Below are 18,399 nucleotides of genomic sequence, written 5' to 3'. Positions count from 1 at the left end.
GAGAGAGAGGGGGAGAGAGAGGGAGAGAGAGAGGGAGAGAGAGAGGGAGAGAGAGGGAGAGAGAGGGAGGGAGAGAGGAATATTATTCAGACATTAACAAAAAAGGAAACCCTTCCATTTGCAACAACATGGATGAACATGGAGACTATTATGCTAAGTAAAATAAGCCAGATAGGAAAGATACATACGGTACAATCTCACTTATATATGGAATCTAAAAAAAACAAACACAAAGTTGAGCTCACAGAAAGGTGGTTACCAAGGGGTGGGAAATGGATAGGTGTTGGTCAAGGAGTACAAATTTTCAGTTAGAAGACGAATAAATTCTGAGGATCTAATGTACAGCATAGTACCTATGGTTAATAATAATGTATTGCATACCTGGAATTTGTTAGCAGAGTAGACAAATGTTCTTACCACACAGAAAAGAAGGTAACTATGTGGAGGTGATTGATACATTAATTAATTGCGGTAATCATTTCATATTGTATACCTATGTTAAGTCACATTATACACTTTATTTTTTTTTTAATGTTTTATTTATTTCTAGGAGAGAGAGAGAGACAGCATGAGCAGGGGAGGGTCAGAGAGAGAGGGAGTCACAGACTGAAACCGGCTCCAGGCTCTGAGCTGGCAGTCAGCACAGAGCCCGACGCGGGGCTCGAACCCACGAACCGCGAGATCATGACCTGAGCGAAAGTCGGACTCTTAACCGACTAAGCCACCAGGCACCCCAATATACACTTTAAATATATAAGATTTATTTATTAGTTACATCTCAAATAAAGCTGGGGCATGGGGAAAGAAAGGGTAAGAAACCTAGATTGTTAAATAGGCTTTCATTTACGTAGAAAAATTAGAATGTTTCCAAATTTATATTTTTCAACACTGTACTTAGAAAATACTTATTTGAGTGCCCTGTGTATTCTAGATCTACTCCTTTTATTTTTTTAAATGGTTACCAGTAAGATAGGCCCACAGAGCAACCCCTCAAAAAATAGGCTGATTACCAGGATTGTGATTTCGACCTGTCATTAGCTTCAGGGCATCAGAGTGGGGTTTTCATAAAGGGTTTGGGAGGAAATTGAGGGTTAATAAGGAATGTGGGAAGCTCGAATTAGTGTTCATTAATGACCAGGGAGAAACAGAACTCAGGAAATAATGAGGCCCAAGAGAAATGATAGTAAAGCAGGCAAAAATACTGGTGGCTGTGTGAAGATTTCAGTTATTAGAGAGCCCTGGAAGAAAACAAGAGATGTTTCAGAAACTGATACATTTAACCATGAGACATTAAAAAAAAAAAAACAACCAGCCAGTTTTCATTCTGGCACGTGTAAAAAAATACAAACCTTTTCTGGCAGAGTTTTGAACATAATCAGCACTTCAGAAGGATGGGGTATGAACCATAAATTGAGGAAGACTTTCCCGTCAGCAGACAGCAAACATCTTGGCCGGGGCTGAAAACTCCTGCAGCATTATAAGAAAGTTTGGGTAGGCACAGCGTTTCTCTCTAAAAAGGAGGTGGCCCCAATGTGAACTATTTTTACCACCGCCCTTCAGCCGCAGCGCCAGAGTCCGGATTGTGGTGACACACGAGCCGGGCCTCAGAGCCTGGGCCAGCAGGCCCCCCCTTCCAGGCCGCTCACAGGTGGCCCTGGCTATAAATAACTGTGGAGAAGAGCAGTGGGGCTGCTTTTAGCCTCAGCTGTGTTGGCGGAAGGAGTGGGCACAGACCCAGGGAGAGGTGAGGTAAGAGAGCAAAGGGAGAACGTGAATTAGGTGGCTAACGCCATTCTAGGCATTACATGTTTTCTCACTTAATTCTTATGACAGCCTCGGAATGTACCTATTTCGTTCCTTTACAGATGAGGAAACGGAGTCCCTATGAGATCTTGCCTGTCCAGCTCCTAAGAGATGAAGTTTGGGATTTAAATGCAGATCTGTCCAGTTCTAGAATCCAGGCTCTCGAGACCAGCCTGTATTTTCCTTCCGAGCCTGTCATCTTTTTTTGGCCAGGTCCTCCAGACTCTGGCCTTCTTTTCCTTCTTTCTCCTCTGTGCTCCCCAATTCCTCCAAATACCTTAGGCAGCAGTATAGCTGTCTCTTTGTTGCAGGTTTATGGACAAACCCATAATCCACATATGTCTGGTTTAAGAATTCACACAAGTTCAGCTCCCTACCACCTGGCCTGAGGAATAGAATGTCGCCAGCTCCTCTGATGGCCCTGGGAGAAACCACCATCCTGAATTTTACATTAATCAATGTTAGTTTTTCCTTGCAGTTTTATCACAAGTGGGTGAACCATTAAAAGATTATTTTGTTGGGTTTTCTCTGGTTTTGACCTTCACACCAATGGAAGCTCATGATCTTTCTATTATGCCCACTGGAGGAAGGTGGCATCTTGGCCTGGTTTCTATATCGTCTCAGGACTGAAGTGGCCCAGTGTAACAGAGGGTGGGGTGAAGGGGCGTTTTCCCATTTGAATGGATTCGATGCCTTTAAGTCTAATTGTGTTCATCTGGTGTGATGATGGTGCTATTTGCAGTTAACAGGTGTGGGTTCTGGCATCAGAGGACTCCATTTTGAAACCAACTTCCATCACCCACAGCTGTGTGGCCTTAGATGCATTACCATCTGAGTCTTTTCACATATATAATGGGGATAATGATTCCTAACTCACAGGATTGGTATAAGAAATAAATTTTTTAAGTACCACATACCAAAAAATAAAATAAAAATAAAAATGAGCACCAAGCATGTGACAAGTATTTTATAAATTGTGAGGTACTATACAAAGTTTGTTATTGTAATACTAAGGTGAGGGTATCTAGCAGAGTGGCCAAGGCTGGGTGGGGAGCAAGGGATGCTTGTGGCCCAGTAGAGAGATCTGAAGGAACCTTCAGGGTTATTTGTTAAGAAGTGGGAACCTGTAGGGGTGCCTGAGTGGCTCACTCACTTAAGCGTCCGACTTCGGCTCAGGTCCTGATCTCATGGTTCATGGGATCGAACCCCACTTCAGGCTCTGTGCTGATAGCTCGGAGCCTGAAGCCTGCTTGGAATTCTGTGTCTCCCTCTCTCTGCCTGTCCCCTGCTTACACTCTGCCTCTCAAAAGTGAATAAACATTAAAAAAAAAAAAAAGGAAGTGGGAACCTGTACATGCTAATGAAAGGATGTCATAGAACTGAGGGTTACAGGGAAAGGCCAAGACTAGTGCCACCTCAGGCCTGTCTTGGTTATGCTAGACAAGGCAGGCCTCACAGATAGACAGACAGTGACAGGAGGTATGCAGTGGGCGTGGAGCCCCCACCCTCACATCATCCCCTGCCCAGGGCACCTGGGGTCCACCTCAGCCCTCTGCTCTGCCCACTCTCCCCCTCGTCCTGGACAGCTGTGTTCACTCTTCTGGCTGCAACCACCATCCATTCGGCAGTGACAGCGGACTCCACGTTTGCACACCAGGCCCCCTCCACAGCTCCAGGCTTCCAACTTGCTTCCTCTTGGCTGGCAGTGCTTCACATCATCTCAATCAAAAACGGCAAGAACTGAACTCCTTACCCTCTTCCACCCCAATCCTGTGCCTCCTCCCATGTTAAAAGAAACACAACCCTCAAATCCCGAAAACCAGAAATCGGGGAGTCATTTTTAGACCCTCCTTTCTCCTTTACTCCTCAGGTCCTACTGATTCCATTATTCCCTCATACTTGCACCTGGTTTTCATTCCCACTTCCACTGTTGATAGCGGGGACTCTCAGTGGGAGGGTCTCACCTTCTATGGGCATTCTGGAAATCATAGCGGGGGTTTTTGGCTCCTGTTACTGTTTCTGGGTCTCTGGGAGAGATTCAGATGGCCCTTTCCACTTACTGAAGTAAAATGTAATTCATTTTCACTGAGAAGCTGAGTGTTTTCAATATCAAACATTCTGAGTGTGAGACTTTTAAAATCATTAAAACCCTACATGAGGGGAATCATTGGCTTTAAACCTACCTTTCAAGTCTCATGGTTTTAATCAAGTAATTTGAAGCTCGGGAACAAAGGATGGTGTTAGTTTGGAGACTTTCCTTTATTTCAGTAACCACAAAGTCAGACTATCCTGTCCTACAGCAGATCAAAGCCGGTGTAATCCAGTCTTAACACTATTGTTCAGTTCACAGTGTCCAAAGGTGCTCCAAAGAAACATGGAATATCAACAATAGAAAGTTACCAGGCCTGCGGCTGAACACATGAGGTTGCAGGCTAAGGAGCTGGTGGCAGCAGCGTGACTGAACCAGACTTTGACCTCTGAGGAGAACATACATTCCAGGAGCTGCAGAGCCCTCTACCAAGTGTTACCCTCTATTTCTCATCCATTATTTCCTTCCACTTCCACCCCTGCCTGCAGCTGAGGAAGGGCAGAGAGAATAGCAGAAAGCTTCGGGTGCCAAGTGCAGTCTACCTGCTTCTCAGCCCTATGATGAGTATTCCTCCCCTTCCTTGTGGATGACCCATCAACCCCCCAGCCTGCCAGTTCCTTGACCTGCTCAATACCATCCCCCTTAAACTTAATTCCCCTTTAGCCACTCGCTCTGGGGCCACATCCCAGAACTTGTCATTACCTGGGACCACATCACCTCCGAAGACTTAAACTCCACATCCAGGTTTCCCATCTCAACTCTTTATTCCTGTTTTCTCACCCGCTAACTCCAAATAAACCTCCTTTATCCGCACAACATATGCTCCTTGATGTCATCCAGCCCTCTGGGCCTTCCCTCAGCCCTTCCATCTGTCAGTTCCATTCTGAATTTATTCTCTTCCCTGCCCAGACCAGGTCTTGCCATCAAGCACAGGAACCTTCTAGTCTCTGCTTCTTTGTACTCACTACCCAGCTACCTCACAAAACCGCAACTCTGAATCCCTCCAGCTATTATGCTTTCCATTTCTAGTTGCATGTCGCTGAACACAGCTGGAGGAGATCATACCACTAACTGCACTGATGCAACAAGTAAATGGTTTCCAGCCTGAGCAGTGTCACCCCAGGACAACCCTTATTCTTTCCTTTGATCAGCTTTCATGCCCATTTCCTTTCCTAATAATTCCAAGTCTTCTTTCAGGCTCATACCAAACTCCTGCCAGCAGATGATGACAAGATCTGTTATTACAGAATTGAACTAAAGGCTACTGGCTGGAACTCCCCCTACTTCCTATGGGCCCTTTCCTACTCCCATCCTTCCTTTCAATCAAGGTCAAAGGCAGAGGTACACACCTGGGATATGAAATGAAGGTGGTCACTGCCCTCAAGGTTCTTATATTTCGGAGGCAGCTATATATGCAAGCATGACTTATGATAGAAGCATGATGTAACTGAAGTACGCTTGGCCCTTAAACAACACAGGGGTTAGGGGTTCTGACCCACCTCCAAGGTGAAAATCTGTGTACAACTTTGCTCAAAAACTTAACTACTAATAGCCTATTATTGAACAGAAAACTCACTGATACATCAACAATCAACACATATGTTGTATATCATATGTATTATACACTATATTTATTTTATAGTAAAAGAAGCTAAAGAAAAATGTTATTAAGGAAATCATAGAAGAGAAAATACACTTATAGTACTCTAATATATTTATTAACAAATCCACATATAAGTGGACCCTTGCATTCAAACTTGTGTTGTTCAAGAGTCAACTGTACATGAAAGTGCAGTGAACATCCAGAAGAGGAAGCATCTGAGACTCTAGTGGGAGATTATTAGACAAAATCCACAGCTGAGGCTTCTGAGCTGTGATCATTTCCCTCTCCACTTTCTTCTTAATGGCACTGTTATTTTTCCCCATTTAAAGGAATTGTGGTAAAATAGACATAACATAAAATTGATCATCTTAACCATTTTTAAGCGCACAGTTCAGTGGCATTAAGTACATTCACATTGCTGTGCGACCATCATCACCATCATCTTCAGAACTGTTTTCCATCCTCAAAATGGCAATTCTGTACCAATTGATAATTGTACTGCTATCTTTTTTTTTTTTTTAACCCAAGCCAGAGAGACTCTGGGTGACACCCTAGATTCCTCCTTTTCCCTTAGATTCCCTTTAAATCCAGCACCTGGCCAACTGATTTCACCTTCTACACATCTCCTATGTACAGTGTCAGTAGCTTGCTTTCCTTTTTCCTGTTGTTGAACGACAAACACCGGAATTCTGGATCTTGCCCAATGTTATGCACATTTTACTTCCCATTGCTCATCCTCCTACACCCTGGGTGGGACCACTCAAGAGCCCAGGTGCCATTCCACATCTCTGTGCTGTCTCCCAGTTTGAACTGAAGTTCTTTTCCTTGTCTATCTGAAACACCAAACATCCCTGAAGACCCAAGTTTAGCTTCCCCTTTTCCCTGCAGCATACCCTGCTCCCCATCCCCACTTCCTCAATCCTTTAGATAATATGGATAACATTTCCTAGTGGGTACTTTCATTATACTCTTGTTATATTTTATTCTTTATCACAGTGTACTGTAATTACCTATTTCCCCTTGTCTGAAGGGCAAGTACCTTGTCTATCCATTGCTGTACAGCACTTGGCACCAAGGTTGCCATATCCTGCTGTTCAGGCTGTGCCCTGAGGTGGTCAGCAGTGGCTGAGATCCAGCCTACCTTTTACTTGCCAAGCTCTAGGCCCTGCCCAGAGAAAGGAGTGCCTTCTTCTAATGTGCATAAAGGCACCATATGAGATCATGGTGACTCTACCTGTCACACAGTAAGGGTTTGATTAGTGTTAGTATCCTCTCTCTCATTTCTTCACTCCTCAATCAGCCAACACCACTGCTCTTAGAGAGTGGCCAAGCATCATCCCAGTCTCCAGATTCCTGTCTCTTCTGGAGCCATGAAAAGCAAGGAGGCCTCAAGGGACATCTTTCTTGGGAGGAGAACTCCCTATGTCTCCCCTTCTATAGAGACTTTGGTTTGAGGATAAGGTAGTCGCTGTTAAAACTAAACACAGTACATTACAGCCTTTAAAGGATTAAGTAGCATTTAAAAATTTTAAATCTACAGAATACATGGGGCTCTTCTGGTTAAGGGACGGCAAACACAAGCAGGGAAGCCACCTTTCCCCTGTCCTTGACCATAGGAGACATCGCCAATCAATTATAACACTCTCATAAGCTTGGGATGTCTCAGAATCCTTAGCAGGGCATTAGCTGTTAGAATTGATATTTAAAAGAAAACTTATTTTTTGCTTTTCCTGTCTGCGCCTGCAGAGAAGCAGGGCTTTTGGAGAGATATCCCACCTCTAACTGTGGGCTTTCCTTGGACTGGTGACCTCGGTCTGGCACTGGACAGTGGAAGTTCCCTCTGGGTTAGGTGGTACCCCAGGGGCGTGGTCGGCATCAGGAACCAGTCCCCTGCCCTGAAGTGCCGTGGCTTGTGGGATTGCAGTTTGGGTGGCATCATTAACACGCATGGAGTGAGAGCTTGGAACGTGGCTGGGCGTGAGGAACGGGAGACGGCCCGCCTCATCTGCGCCTGTGGCACAGGCTACTTCAAGGAACAAACCTAAAGCGCACATGGGGGAGAGTCCAAAACATCACTACAAGTAGAGAAATAAAATAACCAAAGTCATAAGAGAGACCAAGGGACACCCTTCAAAGAACACTTCCTGAACGGCCAGGCCCTGGACAGTGTATGAGCCTCCTTTAATATTAATATAGCAGCACTCACAGGGGCAGAACACATCACAAGCTTTTTAAAACTAACAAGAGAAAGAAAGCCAGCCAAAATGATGAAGCGGAAGAACTCTCCTCTAAAGAAATTCAAGGGAGAAATAGCTAGAGAACTGCTCAAAACTGATCTAAGCAACATAACTGACCAAGAATTTAGAATAATACTCATAAAATTACTCACTGGGCTTCAAAAGGGCTTGGATGACATCCGAGCCATTATTGTTGCAAATACTGATGAACTAAAAAATGCAACACAAAATAAAATGGAGGCGTTGGCTACTTCACGGATTGAAAAGGCAGAAAAAATACGTGAATTAGAAGATACAATTATAGAGAAAGAGGAAGCTGAGAAAAAGAGAGAGAAATTGGTCCAGGAACATGAAAGGAGAGTTCGAAAGCTGAGTGATACAATCAAATGGAAGAATATCCATATCATAGGAATTCCAGAAGAAGAGAGAAAGAAAGGAGCAGAAGGTATACTTGAACAAATCATACCTGAGAACTTCCCCAACCTGGGAAAGGAAACAGATATTGAAATCCAAGAGGCACAGAGAGCTCCCCACAGACGTAAACTGAATCANGGGTTGTCGGCATGGGGAAGGGCACTTGTTGGGATGAGCGCTGGGTGTTATATGGAAACCAACTTGACAATAAACTATATTAAAAATATATATATATAAAAAGAAAACTTATTTTTTATCTTCCACCTAACCCAACTCCATATTTTAGGAATACAGTTAGTGAAGACCTCTGTCCTCCATGACCCTGATTCCCCAAACCTGTCCTGGGGACATGTCTAGTTAAACTTGCCCTTGAGTGATACCCATCTATCATTTCATGAACTTTCCTAAATGGCCTCTTTCCAGGAAGCCTTTCCATACCAGTTCCATTCTTTTTTTTTTTAATGTTTATTTATTTTTGAGAGAGAGTGAGCGAGCGAGCATGAGTGTGGGAGGAGTAGAGAGACAGGGAGACATAGAATCCAAAGCAGGGCCAGGCTCTGAGCTGTCAGCACAGACCTCAATGTGGGGTCCGAACCCACAAACTGCAAGATGATGATCTGAGCCGAAGTCAGAGCTTAACTGACTGAGCCACCCAGGCACCCCAGCAGTTCCATTCTTTGGAATCAATCTCTAGACACCCTAATACTAAAGATCTTAGCATGCTTAACTTCAGAGAGCTGCTTCCATTTCCTCACTCACCAGATGAAGAGTTGAGGTTCAGGGATTGAAGAGAAGTGATTTGCCTGAGACCTCAGGGCAACTTATCATTGAGCTGGGTAAAGCCTAAATATTCTAACTTCCCAGGCCATCACTCTCTCTATTCTACCTCCTTGTAGCTGATGTTCATTTTTATGAATACTCAGTATATGGAATCACAGACTTTGGAGTTGGCAATAATCTGCTACACTACTTCAAGTTTACAAAACTTCCACATAAGACAGAAGTTCCTTTTCCTGTTTCTCCATTTTCTGAGGTGTAGTAAAAGGGACGTGTTAAAGTCTAGAGAGTTTAGGAAGCAGGACATAGGTAAAGTGGAAAAATACTGAATCCTTATCAGTCACTGCTCATCTACCGCCAAACTCTGTGTCTTGGGCTCTGGGTGTGTGCTCCCTTTGCTCACACTTTTATTGACCAAAGCCCTGTCATGAAATTACCCACACACTAACTGACCAGATGATTTAGAGCTCTGGGCTCATCCCCCTTAAATGACTGCTTCCTTTAGTCTTAAGGAAACACACAGTCATCTAAAATAAACAGTTAAGGAATAGAGTAAGACCTGCAAGTTAGAGAGGTTTTTTTCCTTCTTTTCTACTTCCTGACCTCATTTGGTTGCTTCAAATAAAACAGATCAGAAACAAAAACAGACTTCCTAAACACAAATGTAGTGAACTTGTGGTTAGACTTCTGGAAACTATTTTAAAAATTTGATCCCAAATATAGATTATGCTTATAAATGGTTTACTTGGCTAGTGGGTAGATGAAATAATGAAACTCAGAAATCTTAGGGGATTATCCTGTGATGTTTCATATGAGAGAAAGATATGCTTCAGCCTCATTGAGCAACAGGTGTCCAGTCAAACCCTTCAGCAAAATAGTCTACTGAGGTATATTTGCCCTACCTCTCCCTCAAATGCATTCTTCCATTAGGTAAATCCTCAAGTCTACTGAAGTGAATGTATTGGCTGACTCATGAGACAAACACTGGTATTCACAAACTGGGGTGTCTTATAAGTATAACGTAGGCCTTGTCGCTATTTCGGTAGCCAGCTGTCAGTCAGTCAAGGGCTTACTAACTCAAGTTTGTTCCTTCTCCAGCATTCTCTAGCCTGTTCTATCATTCCTCCCTTTTTTATAGTGAGTTCTAACTTACAGAACATTTCACATAACTCTAGCAGGTTATCTTGAAAATCTTTGAAGTTCCTTTTTTGTTTCCAGAGTTTTCCCCCACTGCACTGAATTTACTGCTGGAGTCAATGACTTATTCACCATCGTAACACCGGCACATGGTAAAGTGTCTGGTACTAAGTAAGCACTAAATAAGTAGTGGTTGAATTATGCATGAAGAAATAAGTGAGTGAAAGAGTGGTCTGATACAAATGTTCTTTCAATTCCCTTTCATCTATCTGTTCTATGATTATATTTATTGAGTATCTCTATTACTTGGCACTAAGCTCTGTACCTTATGGGAAAGAGTAAGGGAGGAATTACTCTTACCCTACAGGATGTTCTGCTCCCCTCTGGAGACTGCATAACTGTCTAACACACACACACACACACACACACACACACACGCACAGGTATGTTAACTCCTCCATCTAGGTGAGCGAACTCTAGGTTGGCTGAGTTAAGAATACTTGAGAAACTGGATAAGGCATGATAAGGAAGTATGGAAGCAGCTCTGCCCTTATCATTTAATATCACTCTCCATGTATTTTTTTTCTCTGTAAAGGAAATACAGAAGGACAGATTTATCCAAGGCACTGGTGTATCAATAGTGTGTGTGTGTGTGTGTGTGTGTGTGTGTGTGTGTGTGTGCTTCTTATTCCTTCTGCTCCATTGAGTAAAATATTTGAAGCCAGGACAGCTCAAGATCAAGTTTACTTATTTGTTTCCTTATTTTAGATGCTGGCTTATGTAAAAAGTGTGACTGATGAAAATCTCTGGGATCTCCAGGGCAAAACAAAACTACATAGATTGAAAAAGCAGTGCAACAGCCCATAAACAGAGAACTTCTTCTGGATTCAAATACAAAGATACTGTTATTCTTGGAGTGTTAGCTTTTTCTTTTGCCATTCTGAACCAAAAGACCAAGGTCAAATGCAGTAAAGAAAGCAAGATTCCCATACCAAATGTAACATGTCTCTTCCCTCTTCCCTGGGAGGGGTAGGGTATGTTTGTTAGTGGTGGTGGTGGGGGTGGGGAGAGTAGTAAAAAGCTTTAAAGGAAATTACACACCTGGGGTCAGCATTGAGGCCCTCCTTGGAGTCTCTCAACCCTTTCTTTTCTCGTGGTTGCCCCACCATGAAAAAGGTGTCCCTGATGGTAGGGAAATCTTCCAGCAGGGCTCTCAGGCTATTGCAGTATGCCATGATCTGACCCCGAAGAGCATAGTGAGACATACGATAGTTGAACCTGAAAAGCCAGAAGAGATGATATCCAGAAGGTGAATCAAATTTTTTGTGTCATTTTCAGAAAGATCTACTTCCCTGAAAGACCTTTCAAAGAGAATGGATGACCTCATCCAGAAGAAAGTTCTACCTGGGTCAGGTTGCTATTGCCTGAAGGCAGAGGCATTGTCCTCTTCAAGCACCTCCTATCTTTCACTTCTGATGCTCTTCTATGTGTCAGAGGATAGTTTGGTTTGGCTTCATCCAAAACAATTATGTGTTTATTTAAAAACCAACCACCTGATTCATTGTCTGGATTTCTATGTAACACTGCAGTTTATTGAATTTAGAGTCAGAGAAATCAGGATATGTTGTTCATATATACTATACTTACTTCTGACAATATTCAACTATAACGTCTCTCTTGACTTGACCAATTTCATCCTGTGATAAAAGAGAATGATAGTTCTTCTATTAGATGGTTGGCTATAAAAACCTCTCCATTCTAGTTCCTCTATACATACTTATAGCAAACTTAAGGGAGAAAAGTCCATACAGTTAAGATATTCTTTCTGAAGGCCAACTTGCTGTGAGATACTCCTCCATGGTTCTCTCCCGTTGAGTATGCCAAAAATGCAAGGCCCTGACTAGTCTTTACCTGGGCCATTTCTCAGGGTTCTATTTGCAAAGAGCAACTTTAAGAGATGAGGGAATGTCTCCTTCCAGGAAAAATAGCAAGCCTGCCATTTAAAAAGAGGTGGACTCCTCAATCTCACTGTCATTCAACTGTGACAAAAACCCCCTCCATACATCTAGGCTCCTCCATGTTGCCCCCTTGGGACTTAGGAGACAGAGGGAACTGACATGAAGCTCAAGTCACCTACTCTACTGTGAGTCATAAAGTTCTTTGTCTCTGATCTAGGAGTCTTATGTCTTCTAATCTGATAGACATTGGATAATCCTGAAGAACAGCTAATTAGCTATAACATTTTTCACTTGGTCAATATTTTTTTTTAATATTGTAGTAAAAAATATAATTGAATATCTCAATTACTTATTAAAAGGAGTCCTTTGCCTCCATTATTACTCAACAATAATCTAGAAGTCTGGCCTCCCTCACATCCCATTTGTAGAACTAGATTAGGGAAATTTAAGTCTTTCCATTTCAGTCACAGATAGGGGAAACGCTTAGAGATTGTAGACTTGTGATTTCTCTCCCAAATAACTATAGATTAGCCTAATGACTTCCTCCTCAAAAAGTTAATGAATAATTAAATGATATTTACAAAATTAAGCAATATTGATTTAAAGGCTGAAATTTTATTATATTTTCCAATAGATTAAGCTAGTATAAAACACTTAAATAAAAACATGGCATTAACATCTAGAAAACCAGATAACGCATGAATTTGATAGTAAGAGCTCTTGCTCACCTTGTGCAAACCCCCTAAACACTTGTGCGTTATTCAGCAGTGGGCTAATGTTCCACAGCAGGTGTTGAAACTAGTTGTGTTTAGAAAGTGACAAAATAAAACATGGCCTTGGAAAAGTATATGTATTCTTGAAACTAGGCGCAATTAGCTTGAATTACTTCCTTTCTATTTCTTATTGAATTACCTTTATGTTCTTTATATTTTCAATAGTCTTATCCAAATAGGCTAAAAGCAACAGATTATGAGTTAAGAATTTTATTTGCTCAAATGTAAAAGACAGTGAGAGCTTTACACTCATTTAGTGAGTCCTTCTCCCAAAACTCACAAGGTTCTTCACTCTGTCGGCCATGGTTTGTTTCCTGAGGAGGAAGGCGTTCAGCATCATGTCCCGCAGCCCCACCTTTTCTAGTTGAATAGACACAAAAGCCTCCGGCGCCCTGACAAGTGAACAGAGACATCTCAGCCCAAAGCAGCAAGTAAGAGGACATGTTATAATAAGACAACTCAACAGCTTGCTGGAGGACAGAAACAGCTGGGGCTGATACTGGGCATTGCAACAGAAGAGCTGGTGGCTCTGTCTCCATGGTTTTCATCTTCTTCAAATGTTTCTGATTATATCCACTGGGGATGCTGATGTGTCACCACCCTCCTTGGGGCTCCCGTGTGCCTGAAGCATGTATCAGCAGTCTCTCCTCTGTTCCAAACTTCACTGCTTGGCTCTGCGTTTGTACAAACCAGGTCCTTTTGTGCCCTCCTGGCCTCTACTGCAGGGGTACCTAAAGGGGACCCTCAAAGGTCCTCTTCAAAGGGTATTTGAACTCTGGCTATGTGTCAAATTAATGGCATTTGGTGTAGTAAAGCAGTTTTGCTTACTATGTTTTCCCTTTTCAAATGTGCCAGAATTAAATTAAACTATCATTGGAAATACTGAGAATATTTATTACAGAATACAAATATCTCTCTCTGTCACAGTGAAAAGAGGTCATGACATAATAGGACATCCCTGATTTATAACCATAGAGGCTGTGCCTCTCTGTTAATGCAGCACCCTGTTATTCTAAGCAATGGTCAAGCCCTTGAATAGCAAGGGTAGTTCTGTATTTTTTAGATTAAGATAAACACGGAAAATTGGAGAGGCCCAGATTCTTCTTCTTTGTGTTCTATGTTTGAAAAATATATAGAGAGAAAAGACAAAGGGAAGACAAAGAGAAAGGAGGATAGAGGAGCAGAGAGGAGAAAAGGGGTTGAGATAAGGAACATTGACTGTCTTTCATAGACTGTATATTGGAAGAAGTTGAGCCTTCTCAGTGTTCATATAAGGTCTTCATACAAGGTCTTAAAAATTAAACACAGGCTTGTCACTTTGGGAATTTAGGCATCCTTCAATCCCATACTATGTTATTAATTGATTTAAAAGAGAACACTTTTGTTATTTTAAACAAATCCTAGTGAAGTACCTTTTGGTAGCCTGGAATCTTTCTGAACGATGAGTAAGGGTGTCTGGAACTTTTGGAGCTGGGGCTAACAGGAAGTTTTCTATGTCATTCACAATTCCGGAATTTCTTCTTCTGGCTGGACCTATTCCACCATGATTTCTCAGATCTGAACTTGTTTCCTAAAATGTTTTAAACAGAAGTGAATGGAATTATTAAGTTTGTTGGATTTGTAAACCCTGTAGTACTGGCTGTGAAATTATCTCATAGCTGCAACTGACCCCCAAATCATGTAAATGCTTGAGTATGTGGGGTGGGGATGGGTTGGAGTAGAAGGGAGAGAAGAGAAGGGAAACAGAGGGGAGGAGAGGAGAGAGTAAGAGAAAAAAAGGAAGAGATATTTTGTACAACATAAGGGTGAGGCAGTAAGTGTAACTATTTTCCAGAATAAAGTGCAGTTGTCTAAACTGCCCTGAAAAAAGTTCTTCATTCTACAAGTTAGCTAGTTGGAGTGCTCTGTATAGAGTGGCCTGTCAAGAAATACTACTGATGGACTTCATCGCTGCAAAGTCTGAAAAACTCAGGCAGCATGCTCACTGTTGTTCAGCATAAGCAAATGGAGGTGGGTTATATATGCTGCCACGCACAATGTAATGATAAAGGGTAAGGGGAGGGAGGGAGTGGAAGAAAAAGTTTTCTGTGGTATTTTGTGATGTCAGCCTAAGTGAACTGATGCAAGAGCAGTAAACACACACTGCTTCTATATTTCTTTCACCCTCTCATTCCTTAGAATGAGGAATGAGGAATGAGAACTGTTCTCCATTAGAACTGCTCTCTCAGTCGCCGATGACCTTTTGAGGATGTCAAATGGCCTCATTTTCATCCCTGCTCTTCTGGTTCCTCCTTCTATATTTAACTCTATCAACTTTCAACTTGTTATTCTTTTTTCCTCTTTTAAAAACAATAGTTTCATTGAGATATAACTGACATTCAATAAATATCATGTATTTGAAGTGTACAATTAGAAAGTTTTGGCCTATGTATACAACTATGAAACCAACACTGCAATCAAAATAATGACCATTCTTCCCATCCAGCCCTCTTCCTCAAGCAACCACTGTTCTCTGCTGCCTGCAACTATAGATTAGAATGAATTTCCTAGAATTTTATGTAAATGGAGTCATGTAGTACATACTCTTTTTTGTACAGCTTCACCCATATTGCTGTGTATCTCAATAATTCACTTGTTTATATTGCTGAGTAATATTCCATTGTATGGATGTACCACAATTTGTTTATCTGTTTGTTTATCTAGTCTATCTACTATGTATTCACCTCACCAATGTGAGGAACATTTGGGTTCTTTCCAGTTCTTGGCTATTTTAAATAAAGCTGCTATAAACATCTGTGTGTGTTTTTGTATGAACATGAGTTTCTATTTCTCTTGGGTAAAATCTAGGAGTGGAATGGCTGGATCATATGGTAAGTATATGTTTAACATTTTAAGAAACTGTCAAACTGTCTTCCAAAATGATTGACTATTTTGCATTTCCCTCAGCAGTGTATGTGAATTCCATATCTTTCACATCTCTGCCAACACTCAAAATGGTCAGTCATTTAAATTTTAACCATTCTCATGGGTGTGAGGTAGTTTCTCAATGAGGTTTTATTTTGCGTTTCTCTAATTAATGGTGTTGAACACTTTTTTTCTGTGCTTATTCACCATCTGTACATCTTCTTTGGTGACTCATTTCTTCTTGAAACATTCGCCTCCTTTGGCTTTGGTAGAAGTGAACAATTTTGTTTTCTCCTTGTTGTTTCTTTCTTTCCCTCCTCCCTTCCCTCATTTCCTTGTTCCTTTTCATTGTCTCCATCATTTATTCCTTCTTATTATACCGTCAGCTGTCTTCCTGTCCCACACTTGTAGGAGAGCATATAAACAGATGCACACTCACACACACACACACACCTATATATTCATATATAAATATATCTATATAACCATATTGATGTCAATATAGATATAGATATCCCTAACGACTTTACATCCCTGCCCTGTGCTCCTATCCAGTGACTTTCAACATTTGCTTCTTGAATAGATCTTGGGGAATGACTCATAATCCTCTCAATCTCCATTTCAACAAGAATAACCCCACTTATATTTGTTTTATACACTGGTATTCTTCATAAGATTAAAGTAATTGAATAGAGAATTCCTATGTCAACTGTGTATGAAAACCACCTGTGATGGTCAAGCTGGGCTCCTCATTTTTACCTAGTACCCATCTGCCCTCTCTTGTTTCCATGACTGAGTTATCTGAAGGTGTTCTCTCTGCCTGTCAAAAAGCTCATCCCTGAGCACTGGGTGTTATATGGAAACCAACTTGACAATGAACTATTTGTAAAAAAAAACAAAAAAACAAACAAAAAAAACCCCTCATCCCTTGGGTTTTCCCAAAAGCACCTTCTCTATGCTGCCCTTCCTGGTTCCCCAGATGTGACCTCTCTTTTCTTTAAATTCCTTCTATAGCTTGTTGAACCTCTCTTTTATACCTTGTGCTTAAACACCGTGTGAGCCTGTTAGCCTTATATATATATATACATACACACTGGTCTTAAGTTCCTTAAGAGCATGACTTGTACCTCAGTATTATCTGATGAACCTAACTTATAGGATGTACTGAATTACAATTTTGGGGTTGAGTTTTTTAAAATCAATATAACTCACTCTACCCTTATTTTCTACTTCAGTACTTGGTCTTATGGGGATTATTATTTGGCAGTAGAAGCAAGGAATGAATATTCTTGCAATACTCATAAATTTGTACTTTCCTATTAACATGAAGAGTAGAAATAGATAAATGTCGACAAATGTGATAAGAGATAAATATGGTGAGCTGTATAGAATCTATAGGATGTAAAGAATGTTTAAGGCCATTTGGAAAGTTGATTTCCTGAGGCCAAATTTAATTTTACTGGTGAACATACATACACATGAGAGCTATACTATGTTTAAAAAATGGGTAAAAATTCCTATGAAGTGATTTGGAGTGATTTCCAGGATATATTGTTAAGTAAAAAACCAAAATCCAAAAGAGTATATATAAATAAAATCCCAAGCCCATTCATGATAAAATCATTCAACAAATTAGGAATAGAGGGAAATGTCCCCAACCTTATAAAAGGCATCTATGAAAGAAACATAACCAACATCATAATTCATGGAAAAGATTGAAAGCTTTCTCCCTAAGATCAGGAATAAGATAATAATACCCACTCTTGCCATTTCTATTCAGCCTTGTACTGGAAGTTTTACCTAGGGCAATTAGTAAAGAAAATGAAATAAAAGACATCCAGATTGGAAAGGAAAAAGTAAAATTGTTTCTATTTGCAAGTGACATAATCTTGTATATAAAAAAAATCCTAAAGAATACGTACACACAAGTAAACAAGATCAATATACAAAACTCAATTATATTTCTATACATTAGCAATAAACACTTTGAAAATGAAATTAAGAAACTAGATCCAACAATATAATAAAAAAATGAAATATTTTGAAATTAATTTAACAAAGAAGTACAGAACTTATACACTGAAAACTGCAAAATACTGTTGAAAAATATTTTTAAAAACCTAAATAAATAGAAAGACATCCATGTTCATGGATCAGAAGACTTAATATTGTTAAGATGGCAATAGTATCCAAAGTGATCTACAGATTCAATGCAATGCCTGTCAAAATCTCAAATGGTGCTGTGTGCGTATATGTGCAGTAATTGACAAGCTGATCCTAAAATCCATATGAAACTTCAAGGGACTCAAAATAGCTAAAGTGATCTTGAAAAAGAACAATGTTAGAGGACTCATACTTCTTAATTTCAAAACTTAATACAACTCTACGGTAATCAAAATAACAGTGGTACTAACATAAAAATAGACATATAGAACAATGGAATAGAATTCCAGGTCCAGAAATACTCCATTACATTTCAGGCCAATTCATTTTTGACAAAGATGTCAGGACAATTCCATGGGGAAAGAGCAGTTTTTTCAATAAATGGTGCCGGGACAGCACACCGCATGCGAAAGAATGGAGTTAGACCCTGTCCTCATACTCCATACAAAAATCAACCATAGTTACATGCAAGAGCTAAAACTACAAAACACTCAGAAGAAAACAGATGAGTGGATCTTTGTGACTTTGGATTAAGCAGTGT

At 40.8% G+C, this 18,399-nt stretch overlaps 1 protein-coding gene across 1 annotated transcript in view; it reads right to left on the bottom strand.

Moving 5' to 3' along the window:
- The window catches only part of LOC144244680 (uncharacterized), an 84,203-nt gene that overhangs the window by 4,434 nt on the left and 61,370 nt on the right, over positions 1–18,399 (bottom strand). Inside the window, exons 20-24 of the mRNA XM_077780041.1 lie at positions 14,204–14,361; positions 13,072–13,183; positions 11,708–11,757; positions 11,162–11,338; positions 1,350–1,467 (exon numbers count right to left, since the gene is read on the bottom strand). Of these exons, the coding sequence (XP_077636167.1) occupies positions 1,350–1,467; positions 11,162–11,338; positions 11,708–11,757; positions 13,072–13,183; positions 14,204–14,361 (615 nt within the window). The remainder of the gene's footprint in view (positions 1–1,349; positions 1,468–11,161; positions 11,339–11,707; positions 11,758–13,071; positions 13,184–14,203; positions 14,362–18,399) is intronic.

Source organism: Crocuta crocuta, unplaced genomic scaffold (assembly GCF_008692635.1).
Source record: "Crocuta crocuta isolate KB4526 unplaced genomic scaffold, BGI_CrCroc_1.0 scaffold147, whole genome shotgun sequence".
Classification (NCBI taxonomy): domain Eukaryota; kingdom Metazoa; phylum Chordata; class Mammalia; order Carnivora; family Hyaenidae; genus Crocuta; species Crocuta crocuta.
Note: the sequence above shows the minus strand (reverse complement) of the source record. Positions and strands in the feature narration are given on the sequence as shown.